This window comes from Colossoma macropomum, unplaced genomic scaffold (genome assembly GCF_904425465.1).
Source record: "Colossoma macropomum unplaced genomic scaffold, Colossoma_macropomum, whole genome shotgun sequence".
Taxonomy (NCBI): Eukaryota; Metazoa; Chordata; class Actinopteri; order Characiformes; family Serrasalmidae; genus Colossoma; species Colossoma macropomum.
The window spans coordinates 21452526-21471112 of record NW_023494808.1 but is presented as its reverse complement, the minus strand read 5'-3'; the positions used below and the strand labels follow the sequence as shown (position 1 = coordinate 21471112).

The window sequence follows — 18587 nt, the reverse complement described above, 5'->3', positions numbered from 1 at the left end:
CCTCTAATGGAATGGAAAACTGTGCCATACCTAAAGTTTGTTCAACCACTGATTTATTTAGAGTGTAGAGGCACTTCCTAGATCAAGGACAACCTCAGTCCTGCCATGTTCATCAAATGAAGACAAAGCAGCTGGATTTGACAGATAAATATGAACTCATTGCTGGATCTTTTTAACAAAAAGCTCCTACTCCATTATTCATTTTTCTGATCCTCGGTCTCACCACATGTTTTTGCATTGCCCATTTTCTTACTTTTAATGTACTCACTGAGAGGACATGAATTATTAACACAATGTAGGTCCCCTGACAAATTGGAATCATTCGCTTACGAGCGCAGCCACACGTGGTAGTTTGGCCTTTTTAACACTGAGAAAATAACATGGAGAAGATTTTGCTTCTCAGCATAGAAATAGTGATCAGCATACACAATGTTTATGACTAATGAGGAACTGAATGGATGTGTTTAGTGGAGTTTGCCAAATGCCTCCTCATCAGTGGGTCATATAACTCGTATCTAACCTAATGTCTCACCAGTGATACATTCAGAATCTGTAGCTTAGCCTCCTTTAACTCATTCAAATCTGCCCCCAGTGTAGTTGGTGTGCATGTCAGTATAAAATATATCAGCATATAGAATTGGAGCTTGATGCTGCCTTTATTGTTGGATGCACTAAACAAGAATGTGCACACATTCTTTCTTTTTCCCCCCACTCGTTTTCAATGCACCAGCTGTATTTAAATACAGTGTAAACGGCTTACCATCAATAGAGTAATAACAGTTGTCCAAAATTAGGTAATATTTACTTAACAAAACTTTATATAATCTTGTATCATTGTAATTTTATAGAAGTAAAAATTATACAAAAATAGACTTTACTTGAACCCTGTTACATGACATTGACATAGCAATGCCATAAACATGTCCTGGCAGATGTTATAGGCTGTGATGAGTTGTCTTGACAGATATTTTCAGTGATATAACAGTGTCATGTTACCATTACAGTTCATAGATGTCATAATGTTTGATGTCATGATGGCTTAATTCACATGCTAATTTTTGCTGTGAACTCTACTCATGACATCGAACATTATGACATCTGTAAAGACAGTTTAGGGTAATGGTAACATGGCACTGTCATAATCTGTAATGAAAACTCATGAAAATGATATCCTCTATGATATGCTTATGACATTGTTATGACATTGTTATTAAGCAGGATTCAATAAAATGTTACATAAAAAGATGCTTTCTTCTACCTTTGCATAGATGCAAAAATATATAAAGTTTTTTCTTATATCAACGACATGTTTGCTCGCTCAAAATAGCAGTTTTTAAAAAATTCTGAATGTTCAGCTTTGTTAGATTTTCTCCTTTACACATCAACATAAACCCAAGATCAGCATTTATAAATCACATTATTAAAGTAGATTAAAAGGCAGAAATAAGTCCTTTTTGGCCACATCATCAAGACAACACCTCGCTGAGTTTGAGGTTTAGACAGGGGAGTGAAGGCAAGAGAGGGAGGCAGTGGAAGAGAATATGAGGCACAAAAAGTGAAAGCGCGGGCGTAAGCCACAGACGAGTTGAAGCAGCATGCAATATTCCTTGATGCCAGCCAGAAGCGAGGGGGGGGCATCCAGGAGAGAAATACAGGGGAGTGGGGTATGCTGCATGATGCAAAAAGGCAGAAAAGTAAAATAAAGACAGGAAAAGGAAAGGTAAAGCAGAGGGAAATTACATTAGAAAGCATTATCACTTCTAGTTGCTGTCAGAACAAAACCTTGTATCTCTTCAATGTTAAGTTTCATTGTTCATTGTTCCATACATCAAGAACTGTCCCTGAAATACAGAGCAGCTGGCATTTTCAAATGGTGTAAAAAAAAACAATAAAAAGAAGTTTTGATTTCAAGGTATTGATTTGTGGTGTAAATTACTTCAGAAATTTAATCTGGTACTGATTACAAATTACAGGACTAAAACTGAACTACTTTTTGAACTACTTCTAATCTAATTGATCTATTTGCTTTCATAATTGGTTTATTGGTTTTGCAGCACTGAAATCTCTCTCTTTTGTCTTTCTCTCAAGTAACTGACATTAACACTACAAAGATCAAACAACTCAAAAATTTGAAGGCAGCCAGGTTCTTTACAGACTGTATGTCCAAGACAAAAACAATACAGGAAACTGTAATATGCTTATGTTTATGGTTGCATTCAATAAAGAAACAACTAATGAAGTTATAGCACATGTACATCCACATTGGCCATGGAGAAAAACGTATCAGGGTGTAGAATCAGAGTTTTTGTTGTGTTACTGTGTCTCTATCACTGCACAAAAGATGCACAATGCTTCCTTTATTGTTGGATGCACTGTGATTTTGTGAGCACACAAGCCCATTCAGAGTGCAGCTCAGATTGGTATTGTGTTTAATCAGAGTAACAATAAAACATTGATTGATTTATATTCCTTTTTATGTATTTACTCCATCTAATGAATTTTGTCTTTCTTTGATTATGGTTTCTATATCAAATTAATGCAACAGCATCATTGAGAAATGCATTATTAATGAAGAAAAGCAGACTAAATAATAGAAATAGCCAGGTTTTGCATCAATGATGTATATATAGCAAGGAATCAGTATATTAGGGCAAGACAAGTAAGAAATAACTTCTCTTCAGCTGTAATCATAGCAATGTCACAACATGCTCAATATACATATCTATCTCAGCATCTTTGGTTGAGTCATGTCCACTAAAAGATAACAAAATGTAATTAAGGCTTAGCTCCGCCCACACTTGGCACAAGTATATTGTGTCATATATCGCTGAAAAAGCTCCACATATCTGTTTCCTTTGTGCTAACAACAACAACAACAACAAAAACAACAACAACTTTTCTGTTATCCTTTTCATCATTATCTTTTCTCTACATTCAGAGCCAAAAAGCTCCATTTTGAAATGAAAGACAAGCATTCATCAAATGGTCATTCCTATCTGTATTCTGAAGAATATCACAGAAAGATTTCCTAATGTTTTGGTCATATATAGCTGGGTTTATACTAGATTTCATACGACAAAATGACCTCAAAACATTTAGTAGTAACAGTGCATAGTGTATGCTTGATTAAACAATAAAACAATGAGATTTCCATCCTGTATAATCCTTTGATTGAGGAAATTCTCTGATTTTTTTTGCCAAACCTCCAATACAAAAGAATAAAAAGAATATCAGAAACCAACTGCAAATGATTAACTGTGATACCTGTTGCTTAAAAAAATGACTCTATTCACCTGTAATGTCCTGCCTTAATAATCGGTTATCTGAATATGACCATTAACTATAAACTGCATTTAGAAGAAACGATACATATTTATATGTTACACATGGTCTGTTACTACATTAGAAGTATAGAGTATATGAAGTTGGAACATTTTATAAATTTGGTTTTACAAGGAACAGCATTCCTCCCATTTCCACAAATCCACCGAAAGCACAAGTCTGCAGGCCCTTCTGCTGTATTACCAGTGAGTAAATATCATTAGCCATTAAAAACAAATCAAAGGACAATTTGGATCAATCATTATGCTTATGCCCAGAGGTCAGAGCATAGCCACGTCTGCTGTTTTGAAGCTTAAAAGGCGAAGCCGCTATTTGAACATATGCTCGACAGCTTGCGTTTCTCTTCATGAGCTCTAGCTGGCAATTAAACTCGCAGTAAGGCATGAAGCATGCAATGACGGCCCTTTTCTCTTCTTCCTCAGATCCACGGATTACGGCTCAACCTACGAGAGACTGAACGACAAAGTGGGAGTGAAGACAGTCTTGAGTTATCTGTATGTCTGTCCCACCAACAAGAGGAAGGTGGGTGGGCTTCTTTCAGATTTAAAGGAAAACTTCTACAATACTATTTGTGCTATTTATCTTAATCACAATATGGCATTTAGTGTTTTTTTAAGCCTTACATTCTTCTTCTTTTTCTTATTATTATTATTATTAAAGTGAACAAAGCAATCATTTGCCAAAATAAACTTCCATAACTGTCCTCTAGCCAAATTTAGTCGATTAGCCAAGACATGTTGGGTGTTTGAAATTTGCTTCTTTAATTTTGCACTGAACCCAATGTGGCACTTGTAATGATTCCTACATTTGTAGCATTTCTGACAAAACAGATGGGTTGCAAAAGATCAGACAAGAGGCAAGCTTAAGAGGTTATGACTTCAGCAAGGGTCTGGCAATATCACATTTTAATTTGTATGTAAAAAGCCCTCTCCAACGCCATTAACACCCAAGTCAAACAATGAAATAAATAAAGAAATACCCTACTGGCTTTGTTTCCCTTGAACCTGATCACATTAGACACCCAATGGCTGACTTTTCCTCTCGTCACATAAAAGGCCAGATTGCTTTGGAAGGATAAAGGGTGGGCTAATCACCAGCAGAGGGTTGACAGAGAGGTGAGGCTCCCTCCGAATAACATTTAAACGTGTTTGTAATCTGCAATGAGTGCAAAGGTTAATGAGTTGCTCCTCAAACAAGGGCGTCCCCGTGCTGGAAGATGGCCCAGTGTGATAAGACTATACACTGGACTCTTTAGTGTCCATTCTGTAGATCGTAGTAATGTATCTTAAAATTAATGTGTGAGTTTAACCATCAAAACATCTGGAAAGTGGCAAATTCTTGAATTTTTACTTTGGAATCCTGTAACAAAGTTAAATCCTATAGGGGCCAACTTTATATTTGCCTTAGATACACATTTGTCTTATAGGCTTTTACCCTTGTGCTGTCCGAAACTAACTCATTGTTGGGTTTGATATTTTAGTTTAAATTGATAATTTGATGATAGTTTGAGAATTTTACAGGGTGAAACAAGTTGAAATGGTTGATAAACACTCTCAGAAAAAAAGTCACTAAACTATTAGTGGGACGCCCCCTCCCCCCTCTTGTGACTGGGGTGCTACCCTCAAGGGAACCTCTTCAGTACCTGTAGTTAGGGAACATGATTGTACTACAATTCTTTGCAGCTTTTTAAGTTGTATTGACTCCACACATTCTGTCTTGTTACCAGCCTTTTTTATTTCACTGTTTCAAAAGAGTAGGTTATAAAAAAGGTACACATATGTACCTTTTCCCTGGGGGGAAACATTTAAGGCACATAGTTGGACTTGTTCCATTGTTGTACCTTTGAGGGAACATTTACATTGTACCTCAGTAAATGAAAAAAGCACCTTTTTTTGACAGTGTATAGAAGGACGTGTCTTATTTGTATCTGATATTATTGTACTGTAAAGGTATAGTGATGCACATATTTTCAGGTTTTTATGTGTTCATAGGTCAGTTTCCTGGTAAGGGATTAAGCCTAGTCCTGGACTGCATTTTCCTTTCAATAGAGAATCTCAATTCAGAATCCTATGTAGTCCAGGAGGTTTAATCCCTGTCTCGCAAACAAACAGACATCCATCCAGTCACATGAGTGTCAGTGTGCATAGCATGAAAACAATTCACAAATGCAGAAATAATGTAATATATCTGTAGGAAGCTGTGTACCCTATGACAGTACACTGTTTGAAGTCATAATTTAACCTGATACACCAGACTTTTAAAAGCTAGCTACCACAGTTTTCTTGTGAACTAAATGTTTTTGATTCACACTTTAATGAGACGAGAGACCATAATTATGACTTATATGCGACATAAAACATGTAGCCTGCATCTTGTTGTCTCATCTCACATCAGAATGCTTGTTCCAGCCCCAGACGGGGCTGCTTTGAAACCAACCTGTCTATTACAGCAGTTACTATGTCCATATGGACAACAGAAAAAGAACATAGCACATTTTTGTCACATTTTGGTGTGAACAGGCCTGTTGGAGTAGCATGCACTCTGTAGAAATGTATAATACAAAAATCCATAACTATAAGTTTTGCCTCCATGTTTACCTCCTTGCAAGTAGAGGCCCTAAGCAACTTGTATAGTTTGTGTATAGAAAGAACATAGAATGCAACCAGATAGGATGTAAACAAATTTGTTAGGGTGCAACCAGCTTGTTTTGTTCCCTAAGAGCAATTTTCATGAAAGACGATAAGACAATGAGAGGCCATTAGAAGAGACTGAGGACTGTATTGGCAGTTTTAAAATGTCAGTACACTGTTATGAACATCCGTGATTTTTCAAGACTGTATTGAAATCATTGGCTTTAATATATAACTTGTGTATAATCCTTGAAGTGTAATTCTTACGACACCTCTTACAACAATTTGTTGATAATTCTTGGAATCACCACCCTCTAATGCCAATGATTAATGCCAATCTATCAATGTTTTTTCCATCCCAACTACAGTGTACCAACAGTTTCCAGTTCAGAATTTGTTCTGTACTGGTTCCAGTTTTACAGTAGAGTAGGTTGAAAGGACATTGGCAAAATTAGCCAAATCCAGGGCAGCGATTCAAGTCATCACTCACATCTTGTTAGCAAGTCTTGAAGAAACTTTTCCTTCGGTTGAACTCTTGTGGTCTTTGGCAATTTTGGCAATTAGATGATGCAAAGGCCACATCTCAGCTCCTCATGTGAATCTGTTACAGTTCAGCAGAGACTTGCCTTGGCCAACAATTTCTCTTTCTGTTTCTTCCGCCGTTTTTCTCTCTCCTTCACTGAGACAGCAGGAGACTCATGACAAGGAGTGTAGCGGTCAAATAAGGGCATTAAGTTTCCAATGAGAATGGTTGTAGTGTTTAATAAAACGGCCTCCAATCCTGAAATGTCAGATGAGACTGTAAGCCTCCCTCTGAGGGCCGAACTACTCTCAGCTCTCTTGGGCACTCCACTGTAGACTTAGGGGTTAGACAAGGATAGCATGAGTGTGTAGGACACATGGTCACAGACCGCGATCAAATCATGGCAAAAGTTCTCCAGAAACATCAAGTTAAGTCTCCTGCCAGAGTTCACTCTTGCGCTGAATAACAAGATAGCTGCCAGCTACAGATTAGACTGTACACTTGTAATCTTCAAGTCTCCTCAGCTTGATCCATCTAGGATTATAGCAAGCAGTCACACAAGTTTTACTGACCTTTGACCTTGGTCTTTTCACCTGTGCTCATTAGTTTCATTTGCTTCTTTGAGTGGATTGATTGAGCTTGAGTTAACTGCAGAATTTATATGACTAATTTATTTTAGATTTGATATGCTATTCAAATGTAATTATGATACTTCCTAAGTAATTACATAGTTATGTAATGGATTTCCATTCAATTTACATTCTGTAAAGAAACAAACAAAACCACAGCAAAAATGTAGGACTGGCCCCAAACAGCATTTTACAAGCTTCGAATACATGCTGATATTTACAAACCAGTACTTAAATACTCATTTTCAAAATCTTTCTTGAAAATCATAGTATTTGAACAGCTTTTTTGGTCATCAGTCTGATGCAACAGATGCTCTTTCGTTTTAATTAGTGTTTCATGAGACTCACATCTTATGTCCATCAAAAAGTAAACCATTTTTTCAACTTGGGACTGAAGCGTAAACAGAGATCAAGCCAAATCACACTCACTTTATAAAGTGTTCTAAACTATATTTATAATAAGAATTTATTTAAATGTGGTGCAGATTTGAGTTCAAATTCAAGTTTCTCCCACTTTTACCAGATTTTACCCTGCACTTTCCCCCTGCTTTAGATTTCTCCTTACTTTCAACTTCCTGTCTAATTTCAGTACCTTAAATCATTTTTTAGTTGGGCACACTGCAGTCACCCACTGCAGTCAACCATAGTCACCCACTGCAGTCACCCACACTGCATTAAAGTTTCACAAGGCCGTGAAAAAACTAAACATGAACAGTGAAGTGATTCAGAAAAAATAGTTTTGAACAGCCAAAAGGATGTTTAATTTGTTTGCCCAAAATATTTGTATATGTTCAATGTGTTCTATGTAACACATTCTATGTGCAGAGAGTTTTAGTAGCAAACAGGTGAAGACTAACATCTGGCTCTATCAGCACTGCACAGCATGACAACAGAGCAGCATGGAAAGTTTATCCAAACTGAAAAAAACTAGTTTAAACTCTGCTTTGAGTATTTCAATGTAGCTTTAGATTTTAGTTATCCTTGTTCTAATGATGATTATTACTGCCACTACACGGTAACAGAATCTTTCCTGTCACATTTTATTCTGCACTTTGGCTGATGGATGGGCCAGTTTTGGGTCAGTTTCGGACATGATTTTGTTGAGCTTGGGTTAGTTTCAGACTCAAAACATGATGCTACACTCTTAAAAAAGATGGGTATTCAAGGGTTGAAACCATGAGTTCTATATAGAACCATCTTTACTTTGTGAAATTGTTCTTCAGATTGATGGTTCTGTATAGAACCTTCTGGAAAATGGTTCTATACAGCCCTAAAAAGAGTTCTTGTAATGTTACCAGCTTGACATTGTAACAATAGCAGAACATGTTTAGGTGCTATATAGAACCATTTTCAAAAAGGTTCTATCTAGAACCATATACAACACATTCTCAATCTGAAGAACCATTTCACTATGCAAAGAACCAATGTTTTTAAATAGAACTCACAGTTCTAAATAGAACAATTCCCTTTACTTAAGAACCCCTGAAGAACCATCTTTTTCAAGTGTGTGTGTAAGTTTGGGTCATGCTTAGATTCAGATACATTAGGGCTGTATTCAAATTTGGGCCAACATTTCAAGCCCTATGAAATCTCAATTTGTTAGTATAGTAGTTTCAGAGCAGCTCCTGCGCTGTACTAACAATGTAATCAGATCTACTGTTTGTGCCATCAAGTTTTAAACATGCTGTAAACTTGTTTAATTAGGAAAGAGGTGATATTCCTGCCTGAAGCTGTTATGTGACAGAGGCAGTGTGGATTGGACACATAGCGGTACTCGGATAAGGAGAACCATGCTTACATATTTAAGATGATTTATGAAACTTGTTGTGCCTCCATGGTTAAACCAGCCTCTTATCATTAATTTTTCACAGACAGTTTTTCTTATCCATAGATAATTTAAAGTGCTTTTACATGTAATGACTTTCAGTGGAACGTCTGCTCTTTTCAGTGACCACATAGAAAGCAGTGCACTTTGTTACCCTGTGAGACGAGGTGATATGGATGCCTGGCATGAATTTATGACATATTCAGCCAAACCAGCAATCACTTTTTTATATTTTACATTTTCTATATTTTAACAATAACTGTCCAATCTAAAGGCCTTTGCTAATGAAATTTATTTTATGCTACAACTTGGGTGCCTTAAAAAAGGACGAAGCTTCTGAATACTAAATACAGACTCGAATACCAATATAGCAAATCATCTCTTAGCAGCCCTACAACAATGTAAAGTATGTTTCCTTTTTCCACAAAACAGTGAGTTCTAATAGTTCGTCCAGTGGTTCATATATTTTGATGTATTCCAGGCTCTAAATGACCTGATCCGACTAATCAGCTAATTAACAAACCCTTGAAGTGGATGTGTTGGAACAATGAAACACAAAAATGTGCAGGACTGCTCCAGGACCAGGACTGAGAAGCACCGTTTTAATCATTCCTTTAGGTTTGCTCCACCCCCACTTCACCCCCTCTCCAATTCCCCCCTTTGATACCCTACATTGACCACCCAAGCCGAGCCAAGAGTAATGGAACATCTTGAGAGAGATTCGTGGCAATTTTCCTACAGAGAGGGGCTAAGTTTAGGCCTAACCTTTCGGACACAGCACTCTCCATTTGAAAGATGGGCTTGACATTTTACCGATTCACCCAGAACACTTAAACAGGGGCTTCAGCCAAGAATCTCAAGTGGTTTTGCCTAGAATTTCCAAACTTCTTTTTATTGTATCCAATATAAGGATAGGATTATTAATCTGTACCACATTTATGTAAGAGGAAGTAGATGATATAGTTTATTATGATTTGAATTTGATGGAAATTTATTGTTGCGCTTAGAGTTAGTATTGACCAGTACAACAGTTTATTTGTCCTAAGTTATGAGTTTGTCATAACCATTACACTGGTATTTCACAAATAAGCACTTATGTAATAACACAATATACAAACATTGCAAACCGCGCCAACATTAGCCTGTTTAGCCAGGGATGTTTCAGTCATGTTTAAAGTTAAAGTTCAAGTTAAAATGAAAATGTACCAGCCCCTCAATCACCTCCCACTATCTAGTTCATTCCAGTCAAAGGTATATATATATATACACACACACACACACATTTAAATGTTTCACCATTCTCGATTTTTGCCATGTTTTTGTCACTGCTTTGAATAGTCAGACGTGAAGCCGTTATACGATGTAAATTGAACGAGAATGTAATTCATTATGCTACTACATAATTAAATTCTTATAATTATGTAATTACATTTGAATACTACAGCAAATTAAAAGTAACAACTTTTAAGGGTTAAAATAGCTTTTCCACCCAGTCTGGTTGTCTTCCTTCCAAACAGTTGTCCTCTCCAGGTGAAAGCAATTAATCAGCTCTGACGTGATTAATTCTAGTCTAGGTCTGCTTTCCCTTTTTGTTTACTCCAGGCAGGTAGAACTAGTGTTTGCCATTCTGCTCCTTAGATCAGTATGGAGAGGATATGGATTAAGTTGTGGCAGCCTAGCGCTAGAAGCCCTAGCTGATAACATCCAATGCTTATCCTTCAAACTCTCAATCGATCCTGCTTTGTTGCTGTTATTTCTTTTGCTCTCGCGAAGGCATATTTGTTTGCGACTGTCACACGCATGCGGCTTGAAAACGCAATTATCTGCCCATACAGGCCTCTTTCTCTGACTCTGATTAGTGATCTCGGTCCACGCCCACTGCTGTGACCCTGTGGTTCCCAGATCAGATCTTTAAGTTGTTTTTTTTTTTCTTCAGGATCAATCTTAGGCCTAGTCACCACCTGCTGTGGTCAAGAGTGGAGTAGTGCCCCTACCCTAAATGTACATACTTAAAAAGATGGTTCTTCAAGGATCCTTTAGAAAAGAAAATGGTTCTATATAGAACCATGAACACTCAAAAAACCCTTTGCATGATTAAAGGGTTCTTTGCATCATAAAACAGTTCTTCAGATTTAGATGATGGAGAATGTGCTGTAGGTGGCTCTACATAGAACCTAAAAAAAAGGGGTCTATATAGCACAAATGGTTACATGCTTGACATCGTAACAGAAGAACACTTTTTGGTGCTATACAGAACCCTTTTCAAAAAGGCTATATATAGAACCATATACAGCACATTGCAATAGTTTTTCAGACCATGTCATTCATCTGTTTATATTAACAACACAAGCACAGACTCAAAAAGATTGAATGTTTATGTCTTAAATGCAAAATGAACATCATACTGAAGAAGATATGATGACGATAGTAGATAATATTTAAGTGCTAATCATTTCCATAACATAGTATTACATGACTGTGTTTAATATAAAAGGGGAATTACTTTTCACCTTGCATTCTTGACTATCCATCCAGGTTTCACTTAAACGATCAAGGGAAGGTGGAAAGTTTTTCAAGAGAGTATCTGTATCTGTGAGTAGACAGTTTACCCCCCACAGAAATACATACTGGGGTCTAACTGCGGCTCATAAGCTTTCATAACAAATTGAATGTCTCTTTCCATCTGATCCTTTGGGAGAACATGCTTGCTATGGAGGTTCAGTATACTGGAATCTGAAGCACAACCCATGTTACAAAATGTTCTTCCGCATGTTGCATGCAGTTACACATTTACACCAGAGATGTCTCTAAAACATCAAAAATTACATGGTGTAGCTTTCAAGAATGTTCAGTAGATCTTCTTACGTCATTTACAACTAAGTATTATCTAAAAAAAAATGGAAAAAAGCATAGGCAAAATTCAGGCTTCAGGATAGCTGCTATTACTGACTCATTGTCTGTTAGACCGCATTTGCATTTTTCAACCTGTGGTTTCTTTCATGTTAATTTAATTTCATTATTTGTTTTAGATTGGTCAGTTGTGTTTTAGCTAATGATGGGGTGGGATTGGGGAAGCCTGAGCAATGGCTGACAAATTCCTCAACCCAAAATGATTTACTTTTTATTCAAGTTCCTCACTAGTTTGCCTATAAGGACATACCAGCATTGCATATGGGTCATGTGCCCGTTTTTATATATAACAGTATGTCACACAGCATCCAAAACCACATAACTGAAATTATGTAACAGCAATATGTAGTTTGAGGCAAGTGTGAGATGATTTAAGCATGCAGTTTGTACAGTGCTAACTGGTGAGGTTTAAGCTTCCATTGTTTGTTAGCTATATTAGCCTCATAGCTCCAAAGGAAAACTAAAGCAAGCTTTGGACACCAAACATGGCTAATCCACTACATTTGGGTTAAGGGAGAAATTGTTAAATCTGATTTTTTTTGCTGAACTATTTATTTAATATCTGTACTTAATACAATCAACACTGGGGCTTTGCAACAGCTAGCGACTGTTTATATTTGATATTTACTTAAACAGCAGGGAATCCCTTGCAGGCAAGTCTGTATTGATGTTGCAATTCTTACATTAAACTAATTGCAGTTTGTTGTATTACTGCACAAACTGTTTGATTCCAATATACTGAACCTCCATAACGAACAAACATGTTCTCCCTAAAGGTTCCGATGGGAAGAGAGATCAAGTTTCTTATCAAAGCCTACGAGCCGCAGGTCAAGCGATAAGACCCCAATATGTGTTTCTGTGGGGGAAACAGTCTCCTGAAAGACTCGCATAGTCTCTTGAAGGACTTCCCGCCTTTGATCGTTTAAGCGAAACCTGGATGGGGTAGTCAAGAACGCAAGGTGAAAAGTAATTTCCCTTTCATAATAAATGCTGTCACTTAATACAATGTTATGGAAAATGATTAGAGCTTAAGAACTGCAAATTACATCTGACAAGCCTCGAAGACAGTGGAAACCAGGGGGGCCCCGTGCCATCTTCTTGGGACCATAATGAATGGGGAAAATTGGAAGGCCCCCAGCCTGTGCAAATCCTGGCCGCGATTCGGCTGCCTGTTTATTGGCACTTAATGAAAAACAATTTATCTAAATCACTGCCTGGGGGGATTCGTAGTTAAAGCTCAGGGGAAAGAGGGGTGGGATGTTTGTCAGTGACAAATGTGGCGCCGTTTTTTCCAATTCAAATCCTGTTGAGGGAGGAAGAAAAGCGTGAGTGGAGTGCCGGGGCGAGAGAGAGAGAGGGAGAAACCAAGAGAGAGAGCCAAAGAGAGAGAGCAGGGGTCCTTTCGTCCAGAGTCTGGTTTCTGTATGTTAATTATTATTAAGGCTAGGTGTCAACTACGCCCATTTATGTTAGTTCATTGAGTAGTAGAGGTAGTGTTTTTTTATTCCAGTGGCCACTGAAACAGTTTGGTCCTCATTAGCCTGAGATATGTTGATTACTCCAGCAAGAAAGGCACTAATGCTACATATATCCAAAAGCAAAACGCAAAGCAGCTCTATTGTGCAAGTAATGATCCATAATGGAACTGTCGACTCCTTGGTTAAACTGCGGAGGATGCGCTTCTGTATTGTTGCTCTTGTTAGCTCTTTTTTTCCACATCTTCTCTGAGGTCTCTCTCTCTCCCAGTCTTTCTCAACTCTTTTCACTCTCTCCTTCAGAAAATCTGCATTCAAAATTGATGTTACAGAATCGAAAATGTGTCAATAATGTTGTCCATTTGCCCTCATCATGACAGATCTCTCCTTTCTGATTACACACACACCATCCAAAAAGCACAATTAACTAAAGCAGTCATTCCTCCAGCTGGAATAAGCCAAGCCCATTCTCTGTCAGCCGCGCTCATTAGATTTGATTCCGCGTGAAACTACCTTTCCTACAGGAGCCGTCATGGCGGCAACTCCCTTAACAAGCAGGTAGACATACTTAACCTTTAAATATCGCTGTGATCAGAGGCAGCCACGCAGTGAAACAAGTGGATTAGAGGCAGCCCACCTTGCCCCATAATACAACTCTGTTATGCAATCCCTGCTGTCAAAGTCCTCTGCTGATCTAGGAACAGTTATACTGCAGAAAACAGTTATACTACATACATCAGCAAGTGAAAACATTGTGACTAAAGGTGATATATCTATTTCTTATTATGGACTGGTTTCCTACACTCATATAAGCCTTAGAATGAATTAAAACACACATATATATATATATATATATATATATATATATATAAATATAAAAAACACTAACTTAAAAATAAATATACATAAATAATACAATACATTGTGATTGCATGTCTGTAGTGTTTTAGCTGAACCATTTCCAAATCTTTTACTGGAAGTCCAATATTTACAACTATCATCACATACCTGCTTCAGCTAATCACTCCTTCATTAAATTAAATTGGTAATTTGAATCAAAATATTTTATATGCAAATGAACTGTATGTTATTCTGTAAGTTGTTTTATAGTGAAAGCCCAATAACTACTTAAATCTAAAACCTAACACTGAATATTATTACAGTAGACTGTTAGCCTGTTAGCTAACCTCCCTATCACTGCAGACTTCAGCACGCTGCCTCCTTAAACACACCTGATTCAGCTCATTAGATCATTAGCAAGGTCTTCATGAACTGAATTCAGAGTGTTAGATGAGGGTAAACACTAATCTCCACAGGACTTTGGCCTGGAAGGTCCCCAGTTTGACATGCCTGACCTAAGTTTAATACATTTAATCCCTGAAATAAGTTTAAGTCTAATTTTGAAGTAATAGTGCAACAGGATTATGTTTAATTTAGATTTACAGTAAAAGTAATCCAGGATTAAAATGATTGTTTAAATCTAAATCTGATTTTTTTTTAATACTAAGTTTAAAGTTTGTAAATAAAACAAACAAATCAACCAGTAAACACTGATTTCAAAGTGTTGTTGCTGGACCACTGTTATTTTTAGTCTGTGTGGACAATTTGATCAGCCTTGAACTTTGCAGCACAGCGGCAAAACTGCATAGGCCTCATTAAGTGTAGTTTTACTGGGGAAGAGGGAGCAGCAGCCAGAGTGCAGAGAGTGAGTTCACCAAGGGGAAAAAAGCCAAATGGTGGAAACAAGAAAGATTGCATAATTATATTTATTTATAGAGAACTGTGAGCCATGGACAACTCTTAAAGCAGTGGGTGGCCAAATGTGACGTCTAGACTTTTTAAATGCTTTTTGGTGGTAATTGTCGCCAAACGTTAACTTCCACTTCCCCTGCTTATGGTTCTCGCTTCTTTCTTTTGTTGTTTTCATCTACTTGTTTTGCTGTTTTCTTCCCGCTTTACTCTTTTTGACTCTTTCTGTCTTGTTTTCCTCCTCCCCCTCTTCTCTGTTAGATAATGGTGTTGACTGACCCAGAGTTTGAAAGCAGCATCCTCATCAGCTCCGATGAAGGAGCCAGCTATCAGAAATATCGCCTCAGCTTCTACGTCCTGAGCCTGCTCTTCCACCCTTCCCAAGAGGACTGGGCACTGGCCTACAGCCATGACCAGAAGGTGAGTTATTTCACATTCAGCCCGGGGATTTTTTTTAAATTAAGGTTTAAATTAAACCTTAAAGGATACTTCACTCCCCACATGCTAATGTTGCTAACAATAAACAAAGCTTAGAGCGGGTTAGAAATATGCAATGAGATCAAGCTAATTGGTTCTCATTATCTTTCATTCCCTGATAACCACATGCTAATTGATTTCTACTAGCTCTCATTCCTCTCTGGCCACATGCTAATTGGTTGCAATTCGCTTTCATTTATTGCTAGCCACATGCTAATTGATTTCTGCTAGTTATCATTCCTCGCTAGCTACATTCTAATTGGTTCCAATTAGCTTTCATCCATTGCTAGCCACACTCTCATTGATTTTTACTAGCTTTCATTCCTGACTAGCCACTTGCTAATTGGTTCCCATTAGCTTTAATTCTTTTTATTTTCATCCTTTTACTCCTTGCTGGCATTTTTGGATGAATTCGTCCTTTAATTCAGCGCTTTTTAGATTTGTCACTTATAAGGTCTGGTATCTTGTTGTTGCCTTAAACTTTTCACTCATATACCATGCAAAGGTAATATACTGTCACTATCATATCAGAATCTTGTGACTTATTTTTTCACATTTTTAAAATATTTTACACTATTTGAAAAAAGCTGCTCTTACCTGCTTCAACATTTCCAGATGCATGGACCTATGGAAATGATCCAAAATAACTTGGAATAAAATCTTATTAACATGCATGTTAAAAACATGATTTCCTTTTGGTAAAGAGGATGTTGTTGTGACAGTGAGTGCATTTACATGCACTCAATAATCCGATCATAACTGGATTTCTGCAGTTATCTGAATATTCAAATGACCATGTCAACAGCATATGCTGATTTCTTAGATCAGAGTGAGGTCTAGAAATTTGATGAAGAAATCTGATAAATAGAGCTGGATTTTAGCTCAGTAATCAGATTTCTCAGCATGTAAACTCTTACTCAGATTTCTTTCGGATTTCTCAGTCTGCGCAAAAACAGATGGCGGTACAGGAAATAAGCAAGCAGCCTTGCCGTAAGATGGCAGCAAAACACTTTTGGAGTGACAATGAAACCAACCACACGCTTCACTAAATAAAGGATTTAAATATTTTTCATCTTCTAGATGAGGTATGTTCATATTTTTAGGTAAAGTGATGATGTTTTTTTTTAAAAAAAAAGCTGCGGCATGAAGTTTGAGTTTTACATTACGTTTACATCACTTCTTCTTTTGGATGTTTACTGGCTGGTTGCAAAGCAGAAATATGATTACTGCCTGACTTGTGTAGACCCAAAGTTTTCCCATTATCTGATAACCAAAGTGCAGGTAAACGTGTTGATCGGATTACTGACAAAATCTGATTTTCTGCAGTTATTGGATTAATAAGGGCATGTAAATGCACTCATTGACCGTAAGCTATAAAAAGAAAATTGTCAAAGTGCCATATTTGTCAGTGTCAGAAAAAAAATGTATAATTTCAAATTTTTTTACTACATAATTTAAAAATGCCAGCTGTCATTTACAGAAGCATGGCCACAGGCCTACCCAATCAAATGGAGAAAGAATATTTATTAAGCAGCATTTTTAAGATAATATTTTATTTGTTTTCTTTGAGTCATTACACTCTCTGCCAAGCTCCACCTTATTTTCCCAGCCCTCCAATCCACTGCTTAGCAACTGTTGCTATCTGCCATTGCCTCAAGCCTGAAGTTTGTTATCAGCTTGCCAGTGTTTTAATTTGAAGCTCAAGTTGCAGCCCAAATGTGTAACTGGGGATGTTTAAAAGTGAGATGCATGTAGAGAATGAATAAGCTATAGCTTGATATCATGACATTGAGGCACATAGCATGTTTTATTGTATCTGCCTTGTTGGCCTACCCAAAAACTTAATTCTGCCTACAGCACTGGCTGTTTATACTGTGTTAAAATGACAAATGACAAATAGAAACAGTCCACAATTACTTTTTATGCTTTTTCCTTAGAAAGTTTTCTTTACAATGACTGCATGTTTGTTCTTTATTCATGTTTGTCAGTGGTCTTGATTTTGCAGAGATATATCTACACTTGCAGCCAGTGTGGGCCTAAGGAATTATGTATTTATGTATTCTGTATGTATTCACAGGCAACTCTAAACATATCCCACTCAGTAATACTACTGTAACCCCTCTGCTCGTAAACTGAGTCAACTCAAATCTATATCAATATTTCACTTCACTGTTGACCGACCCTGCAGGAATGGCACCTTACCAAAGGCTAGGGTGAGAGTGTGCGTGCACTTATGTGTGAGATAGGGAGAGAGAGATGGTGTTGTAGGATCTGTGCAGGATGAAAGATAACAAGATAAAAGATTGTGAAAGAGGAAGGAGTGTGTGGGTGCAGGTGTGGAAGTTTGCATGTGCGGCAATGAAAGTGTGCAGCTAAACCCATACTGTCTTCAGGCACTGAAGTGTGTGTCCAAACTTTCAGCAAACTCAAAGGAAATAAGGCATTGTACCAGAGACTTCCCTTCATTTCTTTCATTTCCAGTCAATACAGCCATCAAATACAAGGTATTTTACATTTTCTGAAGATCAGATATAAGAAAATCCACTTGTGTAAGGAAAGAGAAGTTTGATTAATTTTCTGTTAAATACATGTTTTCTACTTTTTCATGCTGTAAAATCAGCTTGTACTTAAAGGCTGTTTTAACTGTAAATTAAATATTTTTTACCTATGCTTTTAAAAATGCATGTCAGTATAATTTTGACGTGTTTTAAACATTTCTGACATAGATGTAAATTAAGAAATGTGAAAACAGTTGCTCTCATACTGTTTCATCTACGTCACTTAAACAGAAAGACTTGACTGCACAAAGTGCCAAATATTGTTTTGGAACAGTGAAAAAAAGTGAATAGTGCATCTTAAATATATTGAACTATATTAACAATATACTGTGTGATGAGATACAGTATTTGTATTGTAGCGTGTTTAGGGAGGGCAATTATGGTTTCTGGGGGTGTGGTCTGCTGGGCCCTCTTCTTGTGAAGAGCGGCTTTGGGAGCCATTCTGGGGGCTTTTTCTTCCACACAGGCA

At 37.2% G+C, this 18587-nt stretch overlaps 1 protein-coding gene across 1 annotated transcript in view; it reads left to right on the top strand.

Moving 5' to 3' along the window:
* Positions 1–18587, top strand: part of sorcs3 (sortilin related VPS10 domain containing receptor 3) — a 366544-nt gene that overhangs the window by 199483 nt on the left and 148474 nt on the right. Inside the window, exons 3-4 of the mRNA XM_036557300.1 lie at positions 3765–3864; positions 15345–15503. Coding sequence (XP_036413193.1) covers positions 3765–3864; positions 15345–15503 — 259 coding nt within the window. The remainder of the gene's footprint in view (positions 1–3764; positions 3865–15344; positions 15504–18587) is intronic.